Source organism: Gouania willdenowi, chromosome 13 (assembly GCF_900634775.1).
Source record: "Gouania willdenowi chromosome 13, fGouWil2.1, whole genome shotgun sequence".
NCBI classification, from domain to species: domain Eukaryota; kingdom Metazoa; phylum Chordata; class Actinopteri; order Blenniiformes; family Gobiesocidae; genus Gouania; species Gouania willdenowi.
The window spans coordinates 27,664,352-27,687,572 of NC_041056.1; the positions used below are offsets into that span (position 1 = coordinate 27,664,352).

At 39.7% G+C, this 23,221-nt stretch overlaps 2 protein-coding genes across 2 annotated transcripts in view; both read left to right on the forward strand.

Moving 5' to 3' along the window:
* Positions 1 to 18,394, forward strand: part of ssh2a (slingshot protein phosphatase 2a) — a 52,826-nt gene extending 34,432 nt beyond the window's left edge. The window contains 17 exon segments of the mRNA XM_028463844.1: positions 1,416 to 1,528; positions 3,447 to 3,511; positions 3,732 to 3,853; positions 4,007 to 4,074; positions 4,547 to 4,611; positions 4,988 to 4,996; positions 4,999 to 5,022; positions 5,024 to 5,159; positions 5,162 to 5,183; positions 9,324 to 9,417; positions 10,599 to 10,727; positions 10,932 to 10,978; positions 13,052 to 13,198; positions 13,287 to 13,487; positions 14,406 to 14,535; positions 14,537 to 15,310; positions 16,444 to 18,394. Coding sequence (XP_028319645.1) covers positions 1,416 to 1,528; positions 3,447 to 3,511; positions 3,732 to 3,853; positions 4,007 to 4,074; positions 4,547 to 4,611; positions 4,988 to 4,996; positions 4,999 to 5,022; positions 5,024 to 5,159; positions 5,162 to 5,183; positions 9,324 to 9,417; positions 10,599 to 10,727; positions 10,932 to 10,978; positions 13,052 to 13,198; positions 13,287 to 13,487; positions 14,406 to 14,535; positions 14,537 to 15,310; positions 16,444 to 17,829 — 3,532 coding nt within the window. The 3' untranslated portion in view covers positions 17,830 to 18,394.
* Positions 18,395 to 18,432: 38 nt separating this feature from the next.
* On the forward strand, positions 18,433 to 21,758 carry LOC114474012 (cilia- and flagella-associated protein 45-like). The gene has a single exon (XM_028463843.1). The coding sequence runs from the start codon at positions 19,174 to 19,176 to the stop codon at positions 21,106 to 21,108; it is 1,935 nt and encodes a 644-aa protein (XP_028319644.1). The 5' UTR covers positions 18,433 to 19,173; the 3' UTR covers positions 21,109 to 21,758.
* Positions 21,759 to 23,221: the final 1,463 nt, after the last annotated feature.

A 23,221-nucleotide genomic window follows, 5' to 3' on the forward strand; every position in this document is an offset into this window, starting at 1 on the left:
AACTGAAGAGAATTAATGCTATTTCTGACTCTGAATGATTTCTTTTGTACTTTTATATTCTTACTTGAACTTTATTTTGGAATTTTGAGTCAATGAGCAATAAACAACATTTATCCCCGCCCTACATATAACACAACAAAGCAACACAAACAACAACTAAAACAATTTGCAAAAACAACATCCATGATGCATTAGGACCTAGTTCCAAGTTACAATTCCTTCAAGATGTGGCTTTTAACATCAGATGATCGGTTATATAGCAATGCATTTACAATATATGAATATACATTTACAGTTATTTATTAATGCACATACATTTAGAGCACATAAAGCTAATCAAACTTACCCTACTGTAATTAAATGTATTCAGTAGCTTTGTTTATACATCATTAAACACCTAGAGCTGTTTTGCTAATGCATTTTCTTTCAGTAGTTTTTTAAATCTAAATTTGTTATTTTCTCGAATAATTTGTCCTGGAAGAGCATTCCATGTCACTATGGCCCTGCACATTACAGTACTTTTCATGCAAAGCCATACAAAGTGTCAGTTTGCAGTAAATCAAAGGTTTCATTTAAAAACCACCATTGAGAAGAATAGAAGTTGTTCTGTATTAGAATCAAGATAAAACCTTCAAAACAACTGTTACATTACTGCTGTGTTTACATTTCTCTCTGATATTAGGTTATGTAATGTAACTCTTCCTGTTTGCTGACTGAAAACAAAGGTTCCTTGTTGTTCTGTGACATTTATGAGCAGTTGTGTGGATATATTAGCGTTTTGTTTTGGGTTTTTTTAAACTTTGTGTAATTTCGGTTTTATATTGTCGAAAACTTTTGAGTTAAGTTCACACTTAGAAAACCCAACCTGGGTTGTACAATACTGAAACACTGACCTCAGTTTTATCACGCGTCCTCCTCCTAAACGTGAGTGACCTCAGTCACAGCTAATAATGGTATATGTGTGTGTTTTTTTAAGTTTAAAAAGAGTTGCCGTTGTGTGGAATGCTGTGTTCAGGATGGTTCTCGTCTCAGCCCCATCTCCTCCTTACTGGCAGCTGTTGGTGTGAATAGGTCTGTGTCTGTCTGTGTGTGTGTGTGTGTGTGAGAGATCCAGCTGTGTGGAGGAGCAGAGAACATTGTGTTCTGGGTTCACATTGGGGCTTTGGTCTTGTTGTCAGCACTGATTTGGGACGCCTGGAGACCAAAGGCCATCTGAATGCAGCATTGTGACACAGACATAAGCTCATGGTCACTCCCCTGCTTTCCTGCTCCCCACTTAATGCAAGTCAGCACTTTCAATGATGTGCGTCCCACTGCAACACACGTTCCTGTTTACTAAAGTTGCATAAATAAATGATTAAATAACCACTAGTTTCCTTCTTCTATTCACACGTCTGCTTTCCTTTGTGTTTCAGCATCAGTGAAAGTTTCCTCACTGTTAAAGGTGCAGCACTCTTCCTGCCCAGGGGTAACAGTCCCACGCCAAACTCTGCACCGCGCATCAGCCAGCGCAGGAACAAGCACACAGGTACCAACACGCACTGCCAACATAGATTCCAGCTTCTAGATTCCTTTCACTTCTTAAGTGTGCCTCAAAAATCAACATATCAAAGGATTTATTATACATGGTCCCCACGGTTATGAAAATCCTGGAAAAGTTATTGATTTTGAAAAAACTCTTTTCCAATCTTAAAATTTTTTAAGTGTTTAGGAAAAGTTTTGAAAATATAGCCTAGTGTATTGTAATGTTTAAAATGTGTTAAACCCCAAAGATGTTAAGTGTTATCTCAAAGTCAGAGTGCTGCATCTCACATATTCACCCAAATCCATTCTCTCTGTCCGCCATAAACCAAGAATTGCATACGCAAAAAAAAAATCTTAGCGCTTTAGAACTAAGTCATGGAAATTTGGTAAAATATTTTGGAAAAGTTTTCAGACATTTAGCCTGAAGCCACGTACCCCCTACTCCCGCACACATGACAAACATAATAATGTAACGTTGTTTACAGTTGTCTCTGAATTTTACATGTTCTGTTAAGGAATAATATATAATAAAAAAGAATAATAATCTGTAAACACACAATAAAACATCTTATTCAGAATTATCACTTGAATTATTTAACTAGCCTACTGGCATTTTTATTGAGAACAAACAACTATTTTTTTTATCACCTGAAACTCACTAGAACTTTAATGAGAAGGTTCAGAGGATGCACAGAACTGAATTTGGGAGAGTCTGAGTCTTAAATCTTACTCCACGCAAAGTCTTGTTCTATAATTTATGTTCATGTTTGTCAAAGCTTAAAATCCACTTTCACACAAGTACGCGGTGGCAAATGGCATATCAAAGAGTCCTGACAGCAAGTTTGGCTAACGCAAAGCCAGGGGGCGTGTCCATAAGCATGACTAATTCTATAACTACATTCATCATCACCTTCACCAATTCAACAAATAACTTTTGGCTTTAAAGAAAGGCTGGAACAAAGATTAAAAAAAACAACTTTAGCTTGACTTCGCTAAATTTGGGCCTCAGAGAGTTATACATTAAACAAAAAAAAGTAAAAGTTATTAGTTACTTTCACCCTTTAACTATGCTGCTCGGGAATTATTTTTTCTGAACTAAATAAACGTCTCATGTATAAACTTAAAAATGAAGAGACCAAATCTTGCACAGTTGGAACTTATTTATTTTCCACAAAGGCATCTGTGTAAAATAAAAGGTTTTTCAAAATGTAAAATAATAAAAAATAACACCAATGATTTAAATTAAAAATTTTAAAATGATCATCTCTAAGTATAGCTGCATTTTTAACTCTAAAACTGAGAAAATAACCAGAATTCAATGCTTTTTGGCTCCAGTACATTACGTTTTTAAAACTGATTGGTCGGTTATGATGTGATGCATTTGATTGTTGTTTGGTCATTTAATTTTTTGTACTTTCACATGTTTCATTGATCATTTTGCAACAAAAAATAATAATTTACTCAGTAACGGTTGTGAGTGTAGAAATGTAACAAAATTACTTTACTTCTTTTAAAACGTACGTTCAGTACAAGTAAATACTGATTTAGAAAAAGTACATGTACCCATAAAAGCAACTCAATTACAGTACGTGAGTACTTGTAATCTGTTACTTTCATCTCTGGGAAATGGTCCATTCTAATGATGTTACAGCTTGGACCAGGCACACAGGGTCACACACACTAATTAAAGGGTAATAATTGATTTTTGATGCAATGTAATAAAAAAATAGTTTTATAAGGTGGCATCTTATTAAATTAAACAAGTTAATATCTGCCACATGTAGGCCAAAGTAACTAGACTCCATGGTAAATTGAAGGGAAACTTGCTGCAGGGGGAAATGATACATGATCTCACCTCTTATGTTGATGCTGAGCTTGTTACGCCGTCATTATTATCTGATAAGAGCTTTTTTGTTGTACAGGTGACCTCCAGAAACATCTCCAAACTATGTTCACTGTGCTGCGCCCTGAGGACACCATTCGACTGGCAAGTAACACACACACACACACACACAATATGAGATGTGAGGTGGAAGTAGAGTCAGTGCTGGGTTTCAGTGTTTTGTTCCCAAACAAAAATACCTGAAACTTGGACGAGAATTCAAAGAAGCTCTTGTTTCAACATTTAGAAATCCCAGGATTTGACATGTTTGCAAGTATTGTTTATGGTGGTAGCAGGTGAGTCATGTGTGTTTGTGTCGTCACAGGCTGTGCGTCTGGAGAGCGCCTATCCTCAGTAACTCGCTACATGGTGGTGGTGTTCCACCAACGGTCGACAGGACACAGAGGAAAGCATTGTGCTCGGCATGGACTTTCTCTCCTCAGATAGGTCAGTGCCATCATCAACTGTCCTGTAATATTCTATGTAATATAAATACACAATTCCTCTTGGTGTAGCAGAACTTCAGATACAGTTAGAGTTTAAGTTTTAGTGTCAGACTAAATGTGTTCTCCCAATGCTAACGCATGGGTCTGTTTCCAGCTGCTGCACCGTGGGTCTGGTTCTTCCTCTGTGGAGCGACACTCTGATCCACTTGGACGGAGATGGTGGAGTGACACATCTCTGACCCGTCCCTACTTCCATGTTGTGACCTAGTTTTAATACAAGTGCCTGTCGGATCTTCACTTAAAAAATTCTTGATTTTTGTCACCAATTTCTTGTTGTAATTTAGAGGAATTTTGTGAAATATGTTGTAAGAAATTGAGAGATTTGTGGAAAAATGAGAGTTCTTTCACAATTTGCAATTAAAATGACTGCATCCATGCAATATAAACAAAGGAAAACTGCAAGCCCCTAAAATGTTGCAGTTTCATAAAATTGGTGAATTTTGAGATGTCTAAAACTGGATTAATTTGGTATGTGGGCCGAATTAGACTCTCTTAAGGGGCCGGATTTTTCCCCCGGCCTTGAGTTTGACACATGCGTTCTAAACTTTTCCCCGGGGGCAGCCAAGCGGCCCCTCCAATGACTCTGGACGTTAGTTCTACTTTTTATGACGTCTCCTTTCCTCTCCTCAGTGGTGTATCAGCGTATCAACGGTAAAACAGAGTTCACGGTCTTCAAGCCGGTTTCTGTCCAGCCATGTGGTGAGCGGCTTTATCTACACATGGTCAGCCATGAACCTTCAGACTCCCTCTGTTCTCGCTATCTTCCCATTTCCTTTCTTTATCTTTCTCCCTCCTCAGACGCCTCTTGATTTTTCTCTGCTGCACATAATCAGCACAGCCTGCCTTTACCTTCCTGAATTTGTCATCCTTATTTCCTTCCATTTCTCTGAGCTGCTTCCCCTTCATCATCCTGTGCACACATTTATGTGCTGTGTAGCTGTAGCTCAGGGTTCAAACTGCAATCATTCAGTATTTTCATCTCCCTGCTGCTCTAATTTCTCCTCACTATCACATTTTTTAGTTTTGGTTCATTCCCTGAACTGCTCCAGTGTGAACTTCATTCTCCTTTTTCCAGGTCGGGCCCTCCAGTCTCTCCACAAAGCCTGTGAGGGTGGCTCGCTGCCATAACTACTACCCAGGGCAGCCTGTTCCTGACTGGGTCAGCTACTACCAGAGCAGAGTCTCATCCAGACAGGTCTGCCTCCACGAGTGGAACGCCATGCAGGACGTGGAGTCGCACCGTGCCAACTCCCTGTTCTTTTCACAGACCTGTGGAGTAGATGCAAGTAATGAACACATAAGCAGAAGGTGGTAGTCAGGGCCCACCTCTACATACAGATGATGAAACATCAGGAACTGCACTGACTGTGTGGTGTTAAGGTTTATCTACATTAAATCTCTCAGCTGAAGACACAAGCACTGGTACTTTTTAACCAAAATCACATTACACACAGTGTTCACTGTTTAGTCCACTACATAGAACGAATAACCATCACAAGCATTGTTTTTTGTTGACCCAACATGATCTCAATGTATATTAATTATCATCCCACATACTTTTTATAACCATGACACTCATTATACACAAGAAAAAGAATTGTTCAACTTTAACAAGTATTTTTTTCTGAACTATAAACAACAAATGATTATAAGACAAGGCAAGCTACAATGTTCTCATGTAAAGGATTTTCAATATTGGCGAGTGGTGAAAGTTGGGGTCCAAAATAAAATGAAGACGTTCGCATAAAAGAAAAAATGTTTTACATTCCAAGAAAGAGTCATCTTCAAACTGTAAATTAAAACAGATACATTTATTTCTTTCCATTTATACATGGCAGTTATGGGCCAATGAAAATGTTTTTTTTGGATTTCAAGTGACTGTCACCAAAGAACCAATGCATATATGTGACTAATCATTCGTGATTTGAAAATAAAAGAAGGACTCACGAAAATTGACGCTAAAATTGTCCATATCTCAAAAAGTATTCATTCGATCAAACACAATTTACATTGTGCCAATTGAATTATTAAGAATTATTTTTAGACCGCCATTTGTAACATGGAATAACCCTAATGTTTGATTTGCGCTGATATCATATTGGATCAATATTGGTATCGGCTAATACTCAAGGCTGCAATATCGGTATTGTATTGGTAGTGAAAAAGGACACCCCTAGAACCAATATCAATTAAACACTGTATAGAGATACTGGTAATTAAAACCATCAGTTAGACCTAATCTCCTTTATGTTTTAATCCAAAACTAAACAATTCTGGGTTGCAGCTAAGCAAAGTCAAAGTTAAAGCTGCACCATGTTAATAGAAAGCTGCTGTGTGTTGTAACACACATTTCTGCTGACATACAAACTCTCTTCAGGAACAACTGTAATGCACATGTGGGGATGTGACATACAAGTTCTCAGAATTTCACCCTGACACTTTGAGCGTCACACAGGGTGCATTCTCCACCATGTGTACTGTTTAGCAAAGGCCAAAAGTGGTTCCAAGTAACGTGTGTACACTACAGGGATTGAGGTCACATGCTGTCCACGATAACTAAAGACAACCAAGACAAGGACAAACGAGGAGAATGTGCAACCCAACACATTTCGGGATTATCTTCAACCAGCTCAGGGGCATTCACGGACTTTCTAACCTGTGATGGCAGCTTCGTCAATAGATGTTCACTGAGAGAAATTAAGTGGAGGGAATGCCTCAATAGAAGGGAAATTCCCTCCCTGCTGTGAGTCACATGCCTCAACCTATTTAGATTGGGAATCTCTCTCTCTCTCCTGCTCTCTCTCTCTCTCTCTCTCTCGCTCTCTCCTATTTCTCTCTTCTCTCTCTCTCTCTCTCTCTCTCTCTTCTCTCTCTCTCTCTCACACACACACATACTAGATCAGTGTTTCACAACCACATAAGTGTGCCGAGAGAAATCACCAGGTAGTGCCCTGGAAGATTCTCCATTTCTTATGCTTTCTTATGCTGCGTTCACACTGGACGTGGCACGAAATGTTTGCGCAGCCAGATTACACGCAAAGTCACAGGCAATTTATTCTCCTGTTGGGCGGCGCCGTTTGATCCGCACAGCAAGAGCGTTGGCCACGGATGCGCGCGCTACCGTTTTTCGCGTGACATTTGTCATTTGCTTGAGTTGAAATATTGAACTCCAGCAAATGTGACGCGCAGGCGTTGAAAGCCAATCGAGTCCTTGTCAATGACGTCAGGCCGTCAATGGGGAAACTGGTCTTTTCAACCATTTTTGCGCGGAGAAGAAAATAATCGTGGCGGCGTTTGACCACCCAGAGCTCTACGACATGGCCAGTTATTTTAACTGGGACTGGACCAGGAAGGATTTGGCGCAGCTCCTGAAGAAAACAGTGTGAAACTCACCAAGTTGGCTGCGTCGTTGGTTAACCTGGTGAATCCAGGAACGCCGGCTCTTCAGCTTCCACAGAAGGTCTGATGTGAACGCAGTATTAGCGAGCAAGGTGGAACAATTACATGCTCTTTCATTTAAAGGCACTAAATACAAAAGTACATAGTGCTGCTGCAAGTAAGATAACGTCAACGTAAATATTTGAAAGAAAAAATATTCTATCTGCCCTGGGGAACCAACCAGTATAAAACTGAGATTAGCTGACCTACCTTCTGACAAAAAGTTTCCCATTCTGGCAAACATATCAATTTCACTTCTGCTCCCTATCTATGGGTTGGTGAACTTATCAAGGATGGCTGCTATAAAGAGGTGAAAGAGTTGGACTAAAATTAGTAAGATCTTCAAATCCTACAAATACATATCAGCTTTGTGTTCAACTAAACAGGCCCAGGTTTCATACTGAATAAATTGAAACTAGATTTTTATTAAGTTTCAAAACATATACTTCTTGTGAGGGTTTTTTAGCGGTGTACATTGTGATTTTGCTAATTGGGAAATATGTGCGTGGCTCAAAAGGTGGGAAAAACCATACTAAATATTTTAGGTGTCCTACATAGCAAAGTTTTAAAGTGTATGATTTACTCATAGAAAAAACAGGTCCAGACAGATCACATGCATCTGTGAACAAAGAGCAGATGAACACAAACAGGTGGCAGAAGGAGTGAAGGCGAATGTGGGAGTGGTGCAAGGGGCACTTGATGTTCCCTGGATGGTCCATCCACACAGCTGGCCAACAAATCCTAACGTTTTTGCACTGTCTTTTATTGCACGTTTTAACTTCCTGTAAAGGCCAGCTAGCAAAGCTGCACCAAGTGCCAACATTTGTTGACAGGGCAGCTTATTTTCCAGTGTGAGCTCCAAGGAAAAGCTAAATGCAGCTGGAACAAGCTTGTTGATTTACAGACATCCATATGCAGTTCTGCAAGTAACACGATTCCTGGAAGTCCTTCTGTAGCATGATTTGTCTTTTTCTACTTGATGTGTTACGAGTCAAGAGTGCTTTGAAATAATTTCAGGTCAAATAGTGAGTGAGCGCATTTCCTTAACCCTTTAAGCTTATTGTCCACAGTTCATGTTCTCTGTTAAATGTGTCAAGCTCAAGGCCCGGGGGCCAAACTTGGCCCTTTAGAACCTTTAATGTGGCCCGCAGGAGAGTAAATAACATGAATCATTGGGTTAATTACCAATTTAACCTAATTTAGCAAATTCAATGAAACTCAACAAATATTTGCAGGCCTCACAGTTTTCCTTTGAATTGTGCCACATGATGGCAGTCATTTTTAATCTGAAATTGTTGAAAGAACTCTGAATTTTTTCCAAATTATGCAAATTTCCTCAAACGATTCCACAAAATGTACCCAAATTAAATAAAAATTAATCACAAAATTAGGGAATTTTAAAGTAAAACTGATATCTGTCATGTTCCTTACATACTTCAGATATAATATATATGTGGAAGTGAAAACTGGGCACATTATTGTTGAAATTACTTTTTCTAATCTAAAAACTGCTTCCTATTTGGCCCCTGAACTAAAATAAATTTGACACTCCTACTTTGGTAGAACAATCCCAACAGTTTCAAAGTTTACACCACATGTGATGGCTTTTCTGGTCATTGACCTTCCCCTCATTTACTTCTTTATATTGTTACACTAGCGGATCGGTTAGCATTACCACACCAGAGATTTGAGCATTGTTTGGAGATGCTAGGAGACAAAATGATCTTCAGGGACATAATTAGGCCGGGGGCCTTGTGTGACGTCCAAAGCCTAAGCGTGTCCCTCTGGGGAACGAGTAACAATACACCCAGGAACAACGGTCACGTTTAAAGGTGTTCTTTTGCAAAGTCACAATTTGCTCACCTGAACAGTTAAGCTACATGTGACGGTCATATCTGTGGCTGGAAAGATGTCCTGCTGTGGAAGGTGGAAGAACTCAGTGAAAACATTCCTGTTTGTCTTTGTGTGTCCAGGCCCACAGAGAGAGAACGCACAGAGAGGCTGATCAAGATGTGCCTCAGAGAGATCATGATGCAGAAAGATCTAGAAAACGTCACCTGCAAAGAGGTACGAGGCAACAAAGCTTTATTTTTCTATTTGTTGACATTCAGAGTAGTGTTAACTACTCTTCAGTCCTTAAGGCGCACAGTCTTAGCAGCAGGGTTTGAGTCAATTCCATTTTTCAATTACAATTACGTCTTCAATTATCCATGTTCAATTACAACTGAATTATGATTACGGTGACCAGAATTTTTACAATTACAATTAAAATTAAAATGATTTTCTCCCTTAAAGTCAATTACAACTAGAATATTTGCATTTCCTGAAGAAAATGCAAGTGAGGATGCGGGTGCTGGCCCGCCCGCGTCGCACTGCATTAGCTTAGCATTAGCCTAGCATTTGCTTATCATTAGCATATCCTAGCATTAGCATTGACTGGCATTATATTAGCATAAACCTAGCATTACAATTAACCTAACATTAGCAATAACCTAAGGTTAGCATTAGCCTTGCATTAACTTAGCATAAGCCTATCATTAGCATTGGTTAGCATTAACTTAGCATTAGCATTAACCTAGCATTAAGATTAGCCTATAATTAGCATTAGCTTAATGCTAGCATTATCCTAGTGTTATTTTAGCACTTACCTAGCAGTACCATTAGCCTAGCATTAGCAATAACCTAGCAATAGCAATTAGCATCTCTTATAACGGGTCAGTTTTCGACTCATGTTTTTAAATCACCCTAAAAATTATTAAAATATTATGTTTCATTCCAATTTGTTTTTCATTTTATGTTTTGTTGTTTAGTAGGTTTCCTCTTCCATGAAAATATTGATTTTGATCATTTTTGGTGTGTGCGTCTGAGCCTTTTTTTCCGTCGCTATACCCCTTATTTATTTTTCAAATAGTACAATGATCTTCAAGTACTAAAATGTAAAAAGTTGATCTGAAACATATTTTGGTAATTATTAATTACATACTGTATGTGTAAGCCATTGAACAGTAACATTGTTCCCCAGGTTTCCATAATTGTAATTGACAATTTTTTTTTACAATTTCCATGCCATATACAATTACCTGAACTCAATTACAAGTCAATTATGATTACAACAGCAATATGATTTTACAATTTCTAAAATTACGTCATAATTTAATGAATTATCAATTACGCAATTATAATGATGATTGACCCCGACCCTGCTTAGCAGAACAACAAACATGTGAACCCCTGGTTTTCTGTCTCAGATCCGAACAGAGTTGGAGATGCAGATGGTGTGTAATCTTCGCGAGTTTAAAGAGTTCATCGACAACGAGATGATTCTCATCCTTGGACAGATGGACAGCCCCACAGAAATCTTTGAACACGTTTTTCTGGTAAGAGCCAAAAATCTCTGCGCTATCAGACACAAAGTGTGTCTCAAGCTGACACGGAATTGGGTTTCATTTTTTATTTTGATTCCTTATCTATTTTTCAAAAATAGCACAAGCATTATCTTTCTTTTCTCCCTCTCATGATTTGCCCTCATGGTTTTAAGTGGGTGAGATGAGTGTCATGGTTGTGTCTGTTGTTCACTTCAGGGCTCAGAGTGGAACGCGTCCAACCTGGAAGAGCTGCAGAACAGTGGGTAAGTCACGTCGGACTTAAGTTCTGTTGCAGTATATGCATTAAAGCAGTGGTTCCCAATCCATTTTCTGGTCGTGACCCCATTTTTATATCACAAATTTCTGTTGACCCCAGAGACTTTTTTTTTTCTTTAAAATTAGTTTGTTATATTGTTACAAATACAGAGTAACCAGCATTAGCACACAAAGTAACAATAAGCACCAGCTCAGATATTGTTATAGTACATTTTATTTTAACAAAATTTATATTTGGAGAGAAAAAACATGAGATTGTATTTGGTGTTTTCATATGAAAACAAAAATTATTATTAAATTACATTATTCATTGTTTTTTTAATTCTGCAAAATACAGTACATAATAAAAAATGAAAAATAATTTTTATTTATTTATTTTACTGAAGGCTGTAATAACTGTATACCAAACTACTTTGCACCTTATCTTTGTAAATATAGCATATTTAGTAGGGATGTAACGATTCACTCAACTCCCAATACGATTCGATTCACGATACTGGGTTCACGATACGATTCTCTCACGATTTATTTTACAAAATGGGACTGTAGACAAATGGTGACTGAAAAATATTTCCTTTATTTATTAGAAAATACTGTATTATTTTCCTTTTATTTTTAATTGTCAAAAGCATCCCTTGATAAACTATTCAAAACAATGCAATTTAACTAAAAATAAATCCTGAAATAAATAAAGGAATAATACAAATGAAGAAGAAGCTTATTAATTTAAATTCTGGTTCTATAGTAAACAATACAAAACTGCATAATAGTTCTTTTTCTTTTTAAAAGTGCAACTGAAAATGTATTTTGTGCCTTAACAAAAAAACTGTCATTGCACTGATTTACGTCAGATATTTGTCTGGACCAGCAGAGGGCGTTGGTAACCCAGTGGTCGGTTGGCATGCAGCTAATCTAGCAGTGAAGAAGAGATGCTATGCTAGCAGACAGAGCTCATAGAAAAACGTGACTTTTACAGATATTCACGTAATATTACAGATGTTCTTTCGGTGCTAAAGGGGCAAGGAATCATTTATTAACATGTAACATTAACATGTAAGAGTAGAAGGCGGCCAGAAAGAAAGTAGTAGCAGATTCTGCCCGCCGGTACACTGCTGGACAAGAGAAGGGATAAATAGTACTGCGATTCAATTTTCAAAGTATCGATGTCAATCGTGATACCTATGAATCGATTTTTAACTGCCTTACGATTAATCGTTACATCACTAATATTTAGTGTTTTTTAGCATTGAAAAAGTCAGGGGTTATGAAAAAAAGGCATACAAAAATAAATATATAAAAATTTAATAAAAACGTTATATCTATGGTTAGGTCTGAAGTTGTTTAAAAGATCTGATGTGAAAAAAGTCTAAAAAAAAATATTTATATATAACATTTTGAACTTTATAAAAGGTAGCGCTTTGGTCTAAGCCCTAAGAATGTAAGTTTTTTTCAATAAATGCTCATAGCTCTAAAAGTAACAATGCCTCAAAATCAATGATTTTCTCCCTTAAAGTCAAGGGAATATTTGCATTTCCTGAAGAAAATGCAAGTGATCAATGTTCCTATCAATTATTGACCTAGTCAAGGCTGTAATAACGTCATCAAAAGTTCTACTTTGCACCTTATTTTTAAAATGCATATTTTGTGTTTTGTCATTGAAACAATTGTTTTTATGACAAATAATAAAATTAAAACTTCATATCTATGGTTAGATCTGGATTGTTGAAAAGATCTGATGTGAGAAAACGAAAAAAAAAAAAAAAAGGGAAATTTGAAATTATATTTTTTGTTTTATTTTATCATTGCTGGACATTTCAGGCTACCCCAGCGTTGAAAAACCCTGCATTAAAGAGTCATTATCTCAGTAGTAATCGTGATTAATGTCAAATGTTTTCTTTTAATACAAGTGTATATAATATCTTTGTCAAAAAAAACTGTTGCATGGAATGCAACATGGGTTTCTTTAAGATATGTATTAAAATATATATAATATCTTAGTTATTTGTTTTTTACTGTTGTTTTAAATTCCCTCATGTCATGTTTTTTCTTCTTGCCTGTAGAGTGCGCTACATCCTGAATGTGACCAGGGAGATTGATAATTTTTTCCCCGGCATGTTCGAATACCACAACATCAGAGTGTACGACGAGGAAGCAACAAACCTGCTGGAGTACTGGAACGACACGTATAAGTTCATCACCAAAGCCAAGTGGGTTTTTACTCACACACACACACACACAGAGCAAAACGTCTTTCATTTCTCACTGTTGGTCCACATGTTGTCCTTGGTCTTATAGAAAAGCTGGAGCCAAGTGTCTGGTTCACTGTAAGATGGGAGTGAGTCGTTCTGCATCCACAGTGATCGCCTACGCCATGAAGGAGTACGGATGGGACTTGGACACCGCCTTCGACTTTGTGAAAGAGAAACGGGCCGTCACCAAGCCAAACCCATCTTTCATGAAGCAGCTGGAGGAGTATCAGGGAATTCTCCTGGCCAGGTGTGCACTGGTTTTAAAGCAGATGTATTATTATTTGTAGGGTTGTTTCAAAGAGGGCCTGACTTCTATTCACTATGAGACTGAGTCGCTTTAAACACGTCACTAGCGGGGTTTCTATTACAGATTTTTGCAAAATAAAAGCGATATTTCTAAATGTCGACAAAGTATAATTGCGCTTTGAACGTATTTCAATTGAAGGTCGTTTTGAGCAGGAGCCTCGCAAATTCATCACGCAAGAGGAAGATGGACGCTCATAACCTCCTTATAACACTCTGTATTCCTATGTGGCAGTAATTATTTTAAGTATAATGCTAAGAAATATCCCAGTCTCCTCTTCTGTTTACATGTACCGCGCCATGTTTTCTTGGAGAGAATTGGTCATGTGACCAGGTACGTCACGTTCTGTGACGTGTATTTGGGGAAAAAGTGTTTTCATTGTGCTTTTGCGTCCCATTATAATATCAAAATGTCTGAGATTCCTCCTCAGGAAAGCATAAAAACTTTTTTGCGATACTTATCCAGATTTCACATGTAATGAAGCTCACGCATGCAGCTGTAGTTATTAAATCAACTTCTTACATAAAGATAATCCTGTTGCTTTAGATTGCAGTGATTCCCACAGGAACAGAATATATTTCTGGTGGTGGGTTTCTCAAATTAAAATATATACAATGCAGATGTATTCTAGTGACCCCAACCCTGATGTATATTGCCACCAAATGACCAGGAGTTGTAATGAAATGCTACATACAGAGCTCGGTCGAACAGTGCCAAAATCTATTTGTGGCAGGCCATCACAAATAAATGAATGTGTGGGAAACACTGGGGTACTTTTTGGATTTTTTAACCATGTTTCCTACGAACCTCAGACTGTTTAAACTCCAGTTGTTTTTTTTTTTTGTTTTGTTTTTTTCCCAGTAAACAAAGGCATAACAAGCTGTGGCGCTCCCACTCTGACAGCGACCTATCGGATCATCCGGGCTTGATGTGTAAGCCTGTCTCACCTTCCCTGGGTCGCTCTGACTCCCACAACAACAACACCACCTCCACGTCCCCCCCCCTCCCTGCACCACTTCCTGGGCGTGGCCGTGCTGCAGGCGCTCGGTGCTCAACCAAAAGCCAAATCAAATAACGCACACATGTCTGACTCACTCCTCAACGGCGAGGTTGACTCAGCGGCTCTGGAAGAGGTCAGACCCCCCTCACCCCCCCTGCTCAGACCTCACGCTGCTACTGTGGTCCCGGAGGAAAGACTGGACAATGCTGCGAGCGTGGCCGTCGCCATGCCCGTGGCACTCCTTCACCCTCCACCTTCGCTCCACATCCTTCCTCCCACCCCCGAGCTACAGCGAGCTCACAGAGGGTCCCTATCGCCAGCAGCCAATCACGAAGCAGCTGAACTTTCCTTGACTTTACTGGAGAAAAGCAGCTCCGAGGATGTTTCTCCTCTAACGCTGGAATCCAGTGACACAGATATATTCATCTACTCCTTATCAGATCTAACAGACGACAGAGACACGCCCCTCAGCCCAGAAACGGCCCCCCTGCCCCTGTGGCCCTCAGCTCTTCCCCTTGTCTCCAGCGATTACAACAACAACCCCAGAACTCCCCCCCAGACCAGCGGTGGGGAGGCCGTCGGCTCGTCCAATCACAGCGCCGACAGCATCGACTTCTTCAGCGCACGCGAGAAGTTTCTCACTCTGGCTAAAGACCGACGAACCAGGACGCTTTCAGAGCAGGCACAGCAACGGACACCACAGTCCACTGATGAAGAGACGGAGGCGAACGACGAAGAGGATGATCACAAGGGCAAGATGAGTCAGGTAAAGACTATTCAAACCTTCCAAAGTTCACATGTTCCTGACTGGGTGCATTTTACTGGGGATATGTGAGCGTATGGAATGTGAGTAAGTTTTTTTTTTTGTTTTTTTTTTTTTTTTTTTTTTTACCACAATGAGTCATGAGGATGAAGATCTTTTCACATGTGAACATTACAACCAACGTGTGCACGTGGAGAACAGAAATTGAACATGATGAAATACAAATAAGTTAATACCAACGTTTTTATATTGAATGAGTAAAACACATTTGTTGAAGCCTCAATTACAATTACATCTTCAATTATCCGTGTTCAATTACAACACAATTATGATTACAGTGACCAGCTTTCTTCCAATTACAATTAAAATTGCAATTATAATTTTCCCTTTGAAAGTAAGTTACATTTACATTATCAATTCCCAAAGTTCAATAATAATTAATCACAATTACTGAGTCTTTAATAAATAACCACATAAGTCATAACCTTCCTCATGTGTTAGCTTTCTTTTAGCATCTCTAATGATAACAGGTCAGTATTGACTCACGTCTTAAATTTTCTGTAAAATACACTAAAAATATTATCTATCATCAAATTTGTTTTTCATCTCTTGGTTACTTTCTTAGGCTTCATTATCCATGAAAATATTGGTATGAATTTTTTTTTGTGGGCATCTCAGCCTTTTTTTGGTCAGTATAGCCCTGAATTAAAATTTGGTTTTTAAATGTTCGTCAAGAGAAGCGACCGGTAGCGGGAAAAGTTGATATGAAACATAATTTTAGAATTATTTCCTATGTATGTGTAAGCCATAGAACTGTAACTTGATTCCCCAGTTTTTTCCCGTAATTTAGTTCAGTTCATTTTATTAGCCATTTATTAAATTTTAATGACAGTCACAAATTCAATTATCTGAACCCAATTACAATTTATAACAGCAACAGATTTTTTTTACAATTATGATTGTCATAATGTTATAATGCTTTTTCCAAACATTTTTGGTCACCTGCACATTAAAGAGCAGGACATGTGAACGCCCACGTGCATTCACTTCCTTGTGAACGGTGACACCTGCTGGATGTGCACAGCAGTAGCAGATGGCATTTGTAAAATGCCTAACTGTCTTTCTCTGTCTACCAGGACTCTCCACAATCTGAAGAAAGTTCCGATCAACCTCCATCTCATCACCATGACAACGCAGTATCAGTCCGCCACATCATCACTGAGATCGAAGCCATAAGTCATCCTGCTTCTTCTCTTTCTCCTCCTCCTTCGCTCCATCTGCCCGTCCAAGCAGATCCTCCAGAGGAACTGGACTCGTCCCACACCCCCCAGGATTCCTCGTCTCCATCCATGTTGCCGTGCGACTGGCCCCCAGGCTCAGTGCGGCGTGCCACCGAGCAGCTGGAGCAGAAGCTGAGGCAGGAACTGGAGATGGCTGCTGTGTCCCAGAGGTCACCGCTACACTCCCCCAACACGGAGCAGCCACCCCTCCTATTGACCCCACCCTCACCAAGTAGAGCAGAGCCCTCCCCTGTCGTCCACAAAGAACAAAGGGCTAAGTTTTCCTCCGTTTCTGCTGAACCCAAAGAGAAGCTTTTAGGATCACAAACAGAGCCTCACAGACTCCAGTCCTCAGGTCCCACTAATACCAGCATCCACCAAGTCTCTGGTACTTTACCCGTCGACGTGCTCATGCCTGAGAACAGCCATATAAACAAATCTCATGTGTCCACACGTCACTTAGCAGAATCCTCTGTAGATACCTCAACCCAGTCCCAAAGACTACCCCTCCTGTGTTCAGACCTACAGACTGTGGGTGGGGTGACGGAGCAGGAGTTGCACACTGACTCGTCCCTTAGTGATGATGAAAGCAGGCTGGCCCCTGGCCCCCAGGAGCTGGAGAGAATCCAGCAGACCCTCAGTGAACTGCAGGCTTTCCTTCACGAGAGCGTCGCCCCGGGACCATTGATGGACACCATGGACTCTGAACTGGTCCCTCCAGGACTGGAAGGAGAGCAGCAGCTGAGAGGGAGGCTGGGGGGGCGGAGCCTAATGGAACTAACAGGGTACCATAGGGCGTGTGAGCTTGAGGCACGCATCCGCCAGGCGGGCCTGACCCCCCCCTCTCTGATGAAGAGATCAGCCTCTCTAGCCAAACTGGACTGTCTGGAGCTTTCTGCCAATGACCTCAGCGACCTTGACCTGAGAACATACGTCAGGGCGCCATCGCAGCCGTCTTCACCACACTTACAGGACTTTTATTCCCAACCTCAGAGTCACCCAGACGACATCTGGAAAAAACAGAAAGTGCTGACCCAGATAAACTGTGTCTCCCAGTCCTCCCCCTCCTCCCTCGTTTGTCCCAAACAAGACACACCTGAGAGGGGGGATGCCGAGGGGGGGGGCATCAGCGTTACCTCGTCCACCCGTCAGCAGGTGAGGGGACACCCATCACGGCGCTCTCGCAGGGCATCCACTGAGAAGAAGCTCCGAGCCGCTGCCATGCTTTACAATACCATGTGACCTCAGTGCAACAGACTGGAACATGTGACTGGATACGTGCACGTGTAAAGGAGCCTGCATGATGTTTGTGGACGTGCACAGGTGAACTTTAGGCTCTGTGTAACCTGTATGGTGTGTGTATGTGTGTGTGTTGTGGACGATGAGCCCATTTGCATGAAGCCACTGGAAGTTTATTTCAACTGGAATGAGGCTCATCTGTACATTAATGTGACGTGAATGTTGAAACTGACGTTCAGTCGGTGCACATGCACTACATTATGTCTGTTATTTTTATACCAGAGCCATTTGTTGTCTGTGTGAGACCCTCGCTGCCTGTTCGGAGTTTTTCAAACTTCATCCAGAGGGGCTTTTTTTCTCCAAACATGCACTTTACGATTTAAATGGCTTTTTAATTTTGTTTAGAAATAGTTTCTTACCGCAGGGGAAGCTTTTTTTGCACTGTTCTCAACAAACATTCATGGTTCACTTAATTAAACCAGGACAAAGCTCATTGAATATGTTGTGGTTTGTTTTTTTTATTCTATGATTTAACAGTAAATAAATACATGGAGTTGATTTTAAATGACAGTTGGTTTCATTTGTGGCCTTTGAGGGGATTTGGAGATCATGAGGGATATTGTTTGTTTTTAGATATACTTGAAACTTTAAATTGGGAGAACATTTGGTGTGTCTTCATTTAAATTTTTTTTAAAGTTTACCTTGTCAAAAGTCAACACTACATGTAGTGCAATCTTTTACGACAGCTTTGCATGTTTCATTATTGCAGTGAAACAAATACATACATTTTATTGCATAATTGCAACCATCACCATTCCTCCCTAAGGAAGGTTAAGATACACTTTATTAGAGGGAGAATATAAAAGGAGAAGGCAGTGTTACAGCTAGGTGGGGGGGGAAGGTTAAGAGAAGAGGGAGTTAGGGTGGGACAATGAAAGGGAGGTAACCGCCCCAACACACACACCCGAGAAACCCCCCAAAACAGCAGGTGGCAGGCTAGAACATAAGACTTAATTCATTTATGAAGGAATCAAGCTTTCCTTAAAGAACATTATTTAGCTTTTTCAAAGGTAAATAAATTAAAATCTACAAAACAAGATCTGGTTACTGAAACGGTGACGTTATCACATAGGAATGCAACAGTGACGTCATCAAAGGAATGGTTGCTGGATCCTGTCACGTGTCACCAGCCAATCAGGCTTTTGTGGAAAGTGGAATATGTTGACATCACACTTGCATTCAGGGCACTTTTAGAGTTCTCCTCTTGGTCATTGCAGCTTGCCAATAACCAAGAAAGCAATATTTGAGCTCACAGCTAAAGACAGAAGCGCTAAATCCAAGTGGACTATGGCTAAGAGGCATTATCAACCGTCACGGTTTATGATGTATCATGTAAACAATCGTATTCAGGATAAAGAAAAAACAACAGTCATCAAGAACCTTCGTGGTAAAGACCCTCTTCTCCTCCCTAAGTCCAAACAAACTGACCTTGTAAGGCAACAGAGCGAGGCAAAGAAAGAGATGCAAAGGAAAGAAAGTAAGGAAAAACTTGAAAAACGTCAAATTTGTCGGTTAAAATACATGGAGGGGCAACATTTGAAGACAAAACCACAGCATGAAGAGAAGTCAATGAAACCGGCATGTCGGCAGAATGTTGTTACGCAGGCTAAAGTTAAAGAAAGTGAGCGAAAAAAAAACAAGACATTATCCTACAATATTACAATTGAAGAGATCTATCAGATCCCTGGTAAGTACAATTGCATAACAGGTGGACTTATGATGGAACGAAAAGAGGAAACATTTAAAGAAGGTAAAAAGACAGAGGAACTAGACAAAGAAAGCGTGGATGGTGCAAGTGTGGAAAGAGACATTGACGAGGAGCGTTCAATGAATGAAGAAGAGCTAGAGATGCTGGCACGTCACCAGGATTTCGTCATGCAGACAGAACTGAAGGAATTTGAGCAAGATAAAAGGGTGCAAAAAATCAATCAACAAATTGCTGCACTTAAGCTGCAGAGTGATTTAGTTGATCAGATTTCCGAAAAAGAAAAAATCAAAGCTAAGCAGATGGAAGAGAAAGCACGTTTAGATGAGTTGAAGATATACTACGCCGGGGAAGACAGTAGGATAACTGCTCAACGATGCAGACAAAAATGCACTGAAAATGCGAAGTGCAATAAAATACAGATAGAAGAGCGCAAAATGCAGGTGCAAATGGAAGACGATAGGAAAAAGAAGTGTGAAAAGGAGTATGTAGAAATGGACCGGAAATGTGTCCAGTCACACTTAATTGCTAAGGAGGCCAAAAGGGCTGAAACAAAGTTGACTGCGCAAAAAAACATACTTCTTATGAGGGAGAAAAAACAGGCCAAAACAGAAGCATTAGAGAGAGAAATACAGGAATCCCTTCAAATCGAAGATTGGATCAAAAAGAAAGATGCTGAACATGCAAAAATTGCTGCTAGAAAACAAAAACGCAAGCAGGTACAGCAGATAACTCTTGATTTGGTGTCAGATCAAATTAAAAGAATAAATAAGAACATGCCTGACCATGAAGAGGAATTCAAACGACTTCAACGAATCAAAGACAATGAGTGGAAAAGAAAGCAAAAAGAGATGGCTCAGAATAAAGCAAATGAGACCAACTTGTGGAAGAAAGGCTTGGAAGAGCAGTTGGAAATGAAGGCTGAATGCAGGGCCACAGAACTTGCTAATCAGCGAAAACAGCAGAAAAATGAAGTCAAAGAACTTCTGGCCCACCTGGCCAAACAGAAACAAGAAGATGAGAAGCGTCGACAGGATTCTCTTAATCACAAAGAACTCCTAAAAAAGCAGCTGGAAGAACAAAAGTCTTTGAAAACACAAAAGCTTAATGATGAATTAAATAATGTAAAGCAAACTCTCAATCGCCAAAAATTACAATCCAATCGGATCGACCAATACATAGCGGACAAAAATATGCAATATGTACAAATCCGCAATCAAGATAACCTGGTACGTTTTCGGAACAGCAGCCACTATCGCCCTAGTTTAGCTAGTAAACCTGAGGGAAACAACTCTAATGGCAAACTAGTTCTCCCCCCGATTGGACCAATAGGACAGCAACAGAAAAGAGCAGTTCCTCCCACCGCCCCCGATCGTTGTCCAACACAGTCTTTCCTTCCACCTGTTGCTTCCAAAACAGGGAAACAAACCACAAATTACGTTCATTACCAACAAGTTGTAATAGACAACAGGAGAAAGGCAAGTCCCAGTATTTTATGCCCACATGGACAGAGGTGAGCGCCAGAGCAGAGAGAGAGAGAGGCCTCAGCTTACATCTCGCACGATGCAGTTAGGAGAGCAGGTGGCTAGCTTACGCTACCACGAGGAAGCTAGCACAAGTGCTGGCCAATGTGTGCTGGACCGTCTGAGACGTCGAGGACGGCCGTGGTTTTCGAGACGGCAGCTTTCGCTTTCATCCAAAGCTTGGATAATGTAGTATCTGGAGCTTGAGCCGGGCTACACACTTTCGTGAGAGCCCAGAGGGAGGTCCGACGTGCGCACGGGGGCCGTAGGCGCCAAGGGCAGTGGGCCCAGAGATGGCCTTGCGGCAAGGAGCGTGCAGCGGAGCTGGCACTAGTTCCTCCTGTGGTCAATCAGGATTGGCAGATTGAAATAAATGCTTTTCTTATCTGAGGAATGCAGACAGAGGAACTCTGCACTTCCATTGTTGTTCATCATCAGGGAGAGAGAACACTTCAGATAAACAGTCTTTGAAACATGTTTTGGAAATTGTTTAGCATACACTAAGCCTATGTCTGATGAAATAAAGTCAAAATGGACCAAAAGATCTTTTGTGGAGTTTATTCCATAGCTTTGGCATGAAAAAAAAAAAACCCAGTACAGATTAAGTATATGTTACAGGTCTCAGTCTGAAGACCCATAAACAAATGAGATTCCTGTGTAAACAAATGAGATTCCTGTGTAAACAAATGAGATTCCTGTGTAAACAAATGAGATTCCTGTGTAAACAAATGAGATTCCTGTGTAAAATGAGATTCCTGTGTAAACAAATGAGATTCCTGTGTAAACAAATGAGATTCCTGTGTAAAATGAGATTCCTGTGTAAACAAATGAGATTCCTGTGTAAACAAATGAGATTCCTGTGTAAAATGAGATTCCTGTGTAAACAAATGAGATTCCTGTGTAAACAAATGAGATTCCTGTGTAAACAGGAGAAAAGATGAGGAAGACGACAGTGCTTCTGTTCACTGCAGCTTCGCTCAGCAAACTGAGGAAGCCACGCGTCCACTAGCAAGGAGAGTCCATGAAAGAAGCACGGCGCCAGACTGCCTGTTACTGGTAAAACTGAGATATGCAGTTTGTTTCAAATTGAAGCTTTGTGTCCTTTAACACAGTCATTAACCAACCCAAAATGGGTCATATTACAGAGAGTTAAATAACTTAAAACAAAACATTAGCCAAATACATTCATAAAATGTGACAACACCTTTTGTGTGCGTCACATATACATATAGAAGCATCAATATTGACATCTACAAGCTCAGAATTATAATGTGCATATTTCTACCATACAAACAATAAATTAAAAATACATTTATTTATTGATTTTTATTCACCACTAAACATCAACAAAAAACATCAAGCTATATTAAGATTTTTTATTATCTGTTCTGTTTGGATTTAGCCACATGGGACAAAATCCAATCAGATTGATGATCATCTGATCTTACACATTGGTCACATCAAATATGTCTGTGTATTTACATTAATATTACCATCCCACATCAAGTTGATCAATGGTAATTGAATCCTTATAAATTCAATATCCACTTATCCTGTATATTTTAAAATGTATATAAAATCTTAATGTCATTGAGTTGACTAAAATTAGACTATAACTGAAATAGTCCTGATGACTACCTTTTGATGAAATCTAAGGTGCCTTTTAGTCAAAAGACTAAATAGAACTGAACCAAACATTGCTGTCAAAATGAACACTAGAGATCACTTTGTTTATAAAGGATTTCATGCAATTGAGAAACATAACGTCAATGACAAAGTTGTTTCCTGTTGCTTCATCAATGATTGTGAGTCATTTAATAATTTGTTTAAAGTAATTGTAGAAAGGCGTGAGGAGTCCATTGTACGTATTTAGTTGGTTTAATGACAACTTGTAATCACAACGTGGCTGTATCGTGGAACTACTTGCAAGGGAAAATATTCAGATAGGCGGAGCTTGCGCACTGATAACAAGTACGGCAACTGATAGGACACATTAATCGTTGTGACAGAATAATCTACATCTTTTAGTTTGAGCCTCCTGTGACAAAAAATAAACTTAGCAGTCTGTGTAAAACAAAACCATAGCAATTATGCAGCTATCTTAATA

Excerpts from the sequence above, each read along its gene's own strand:
- LOC114474012 (XM_028463843.1), top strand. The coding sequence starts at position 19,174 with ATGGCTAAGAGGCATTATCAACCGTCACGGTTTATGATGTATCATGTA.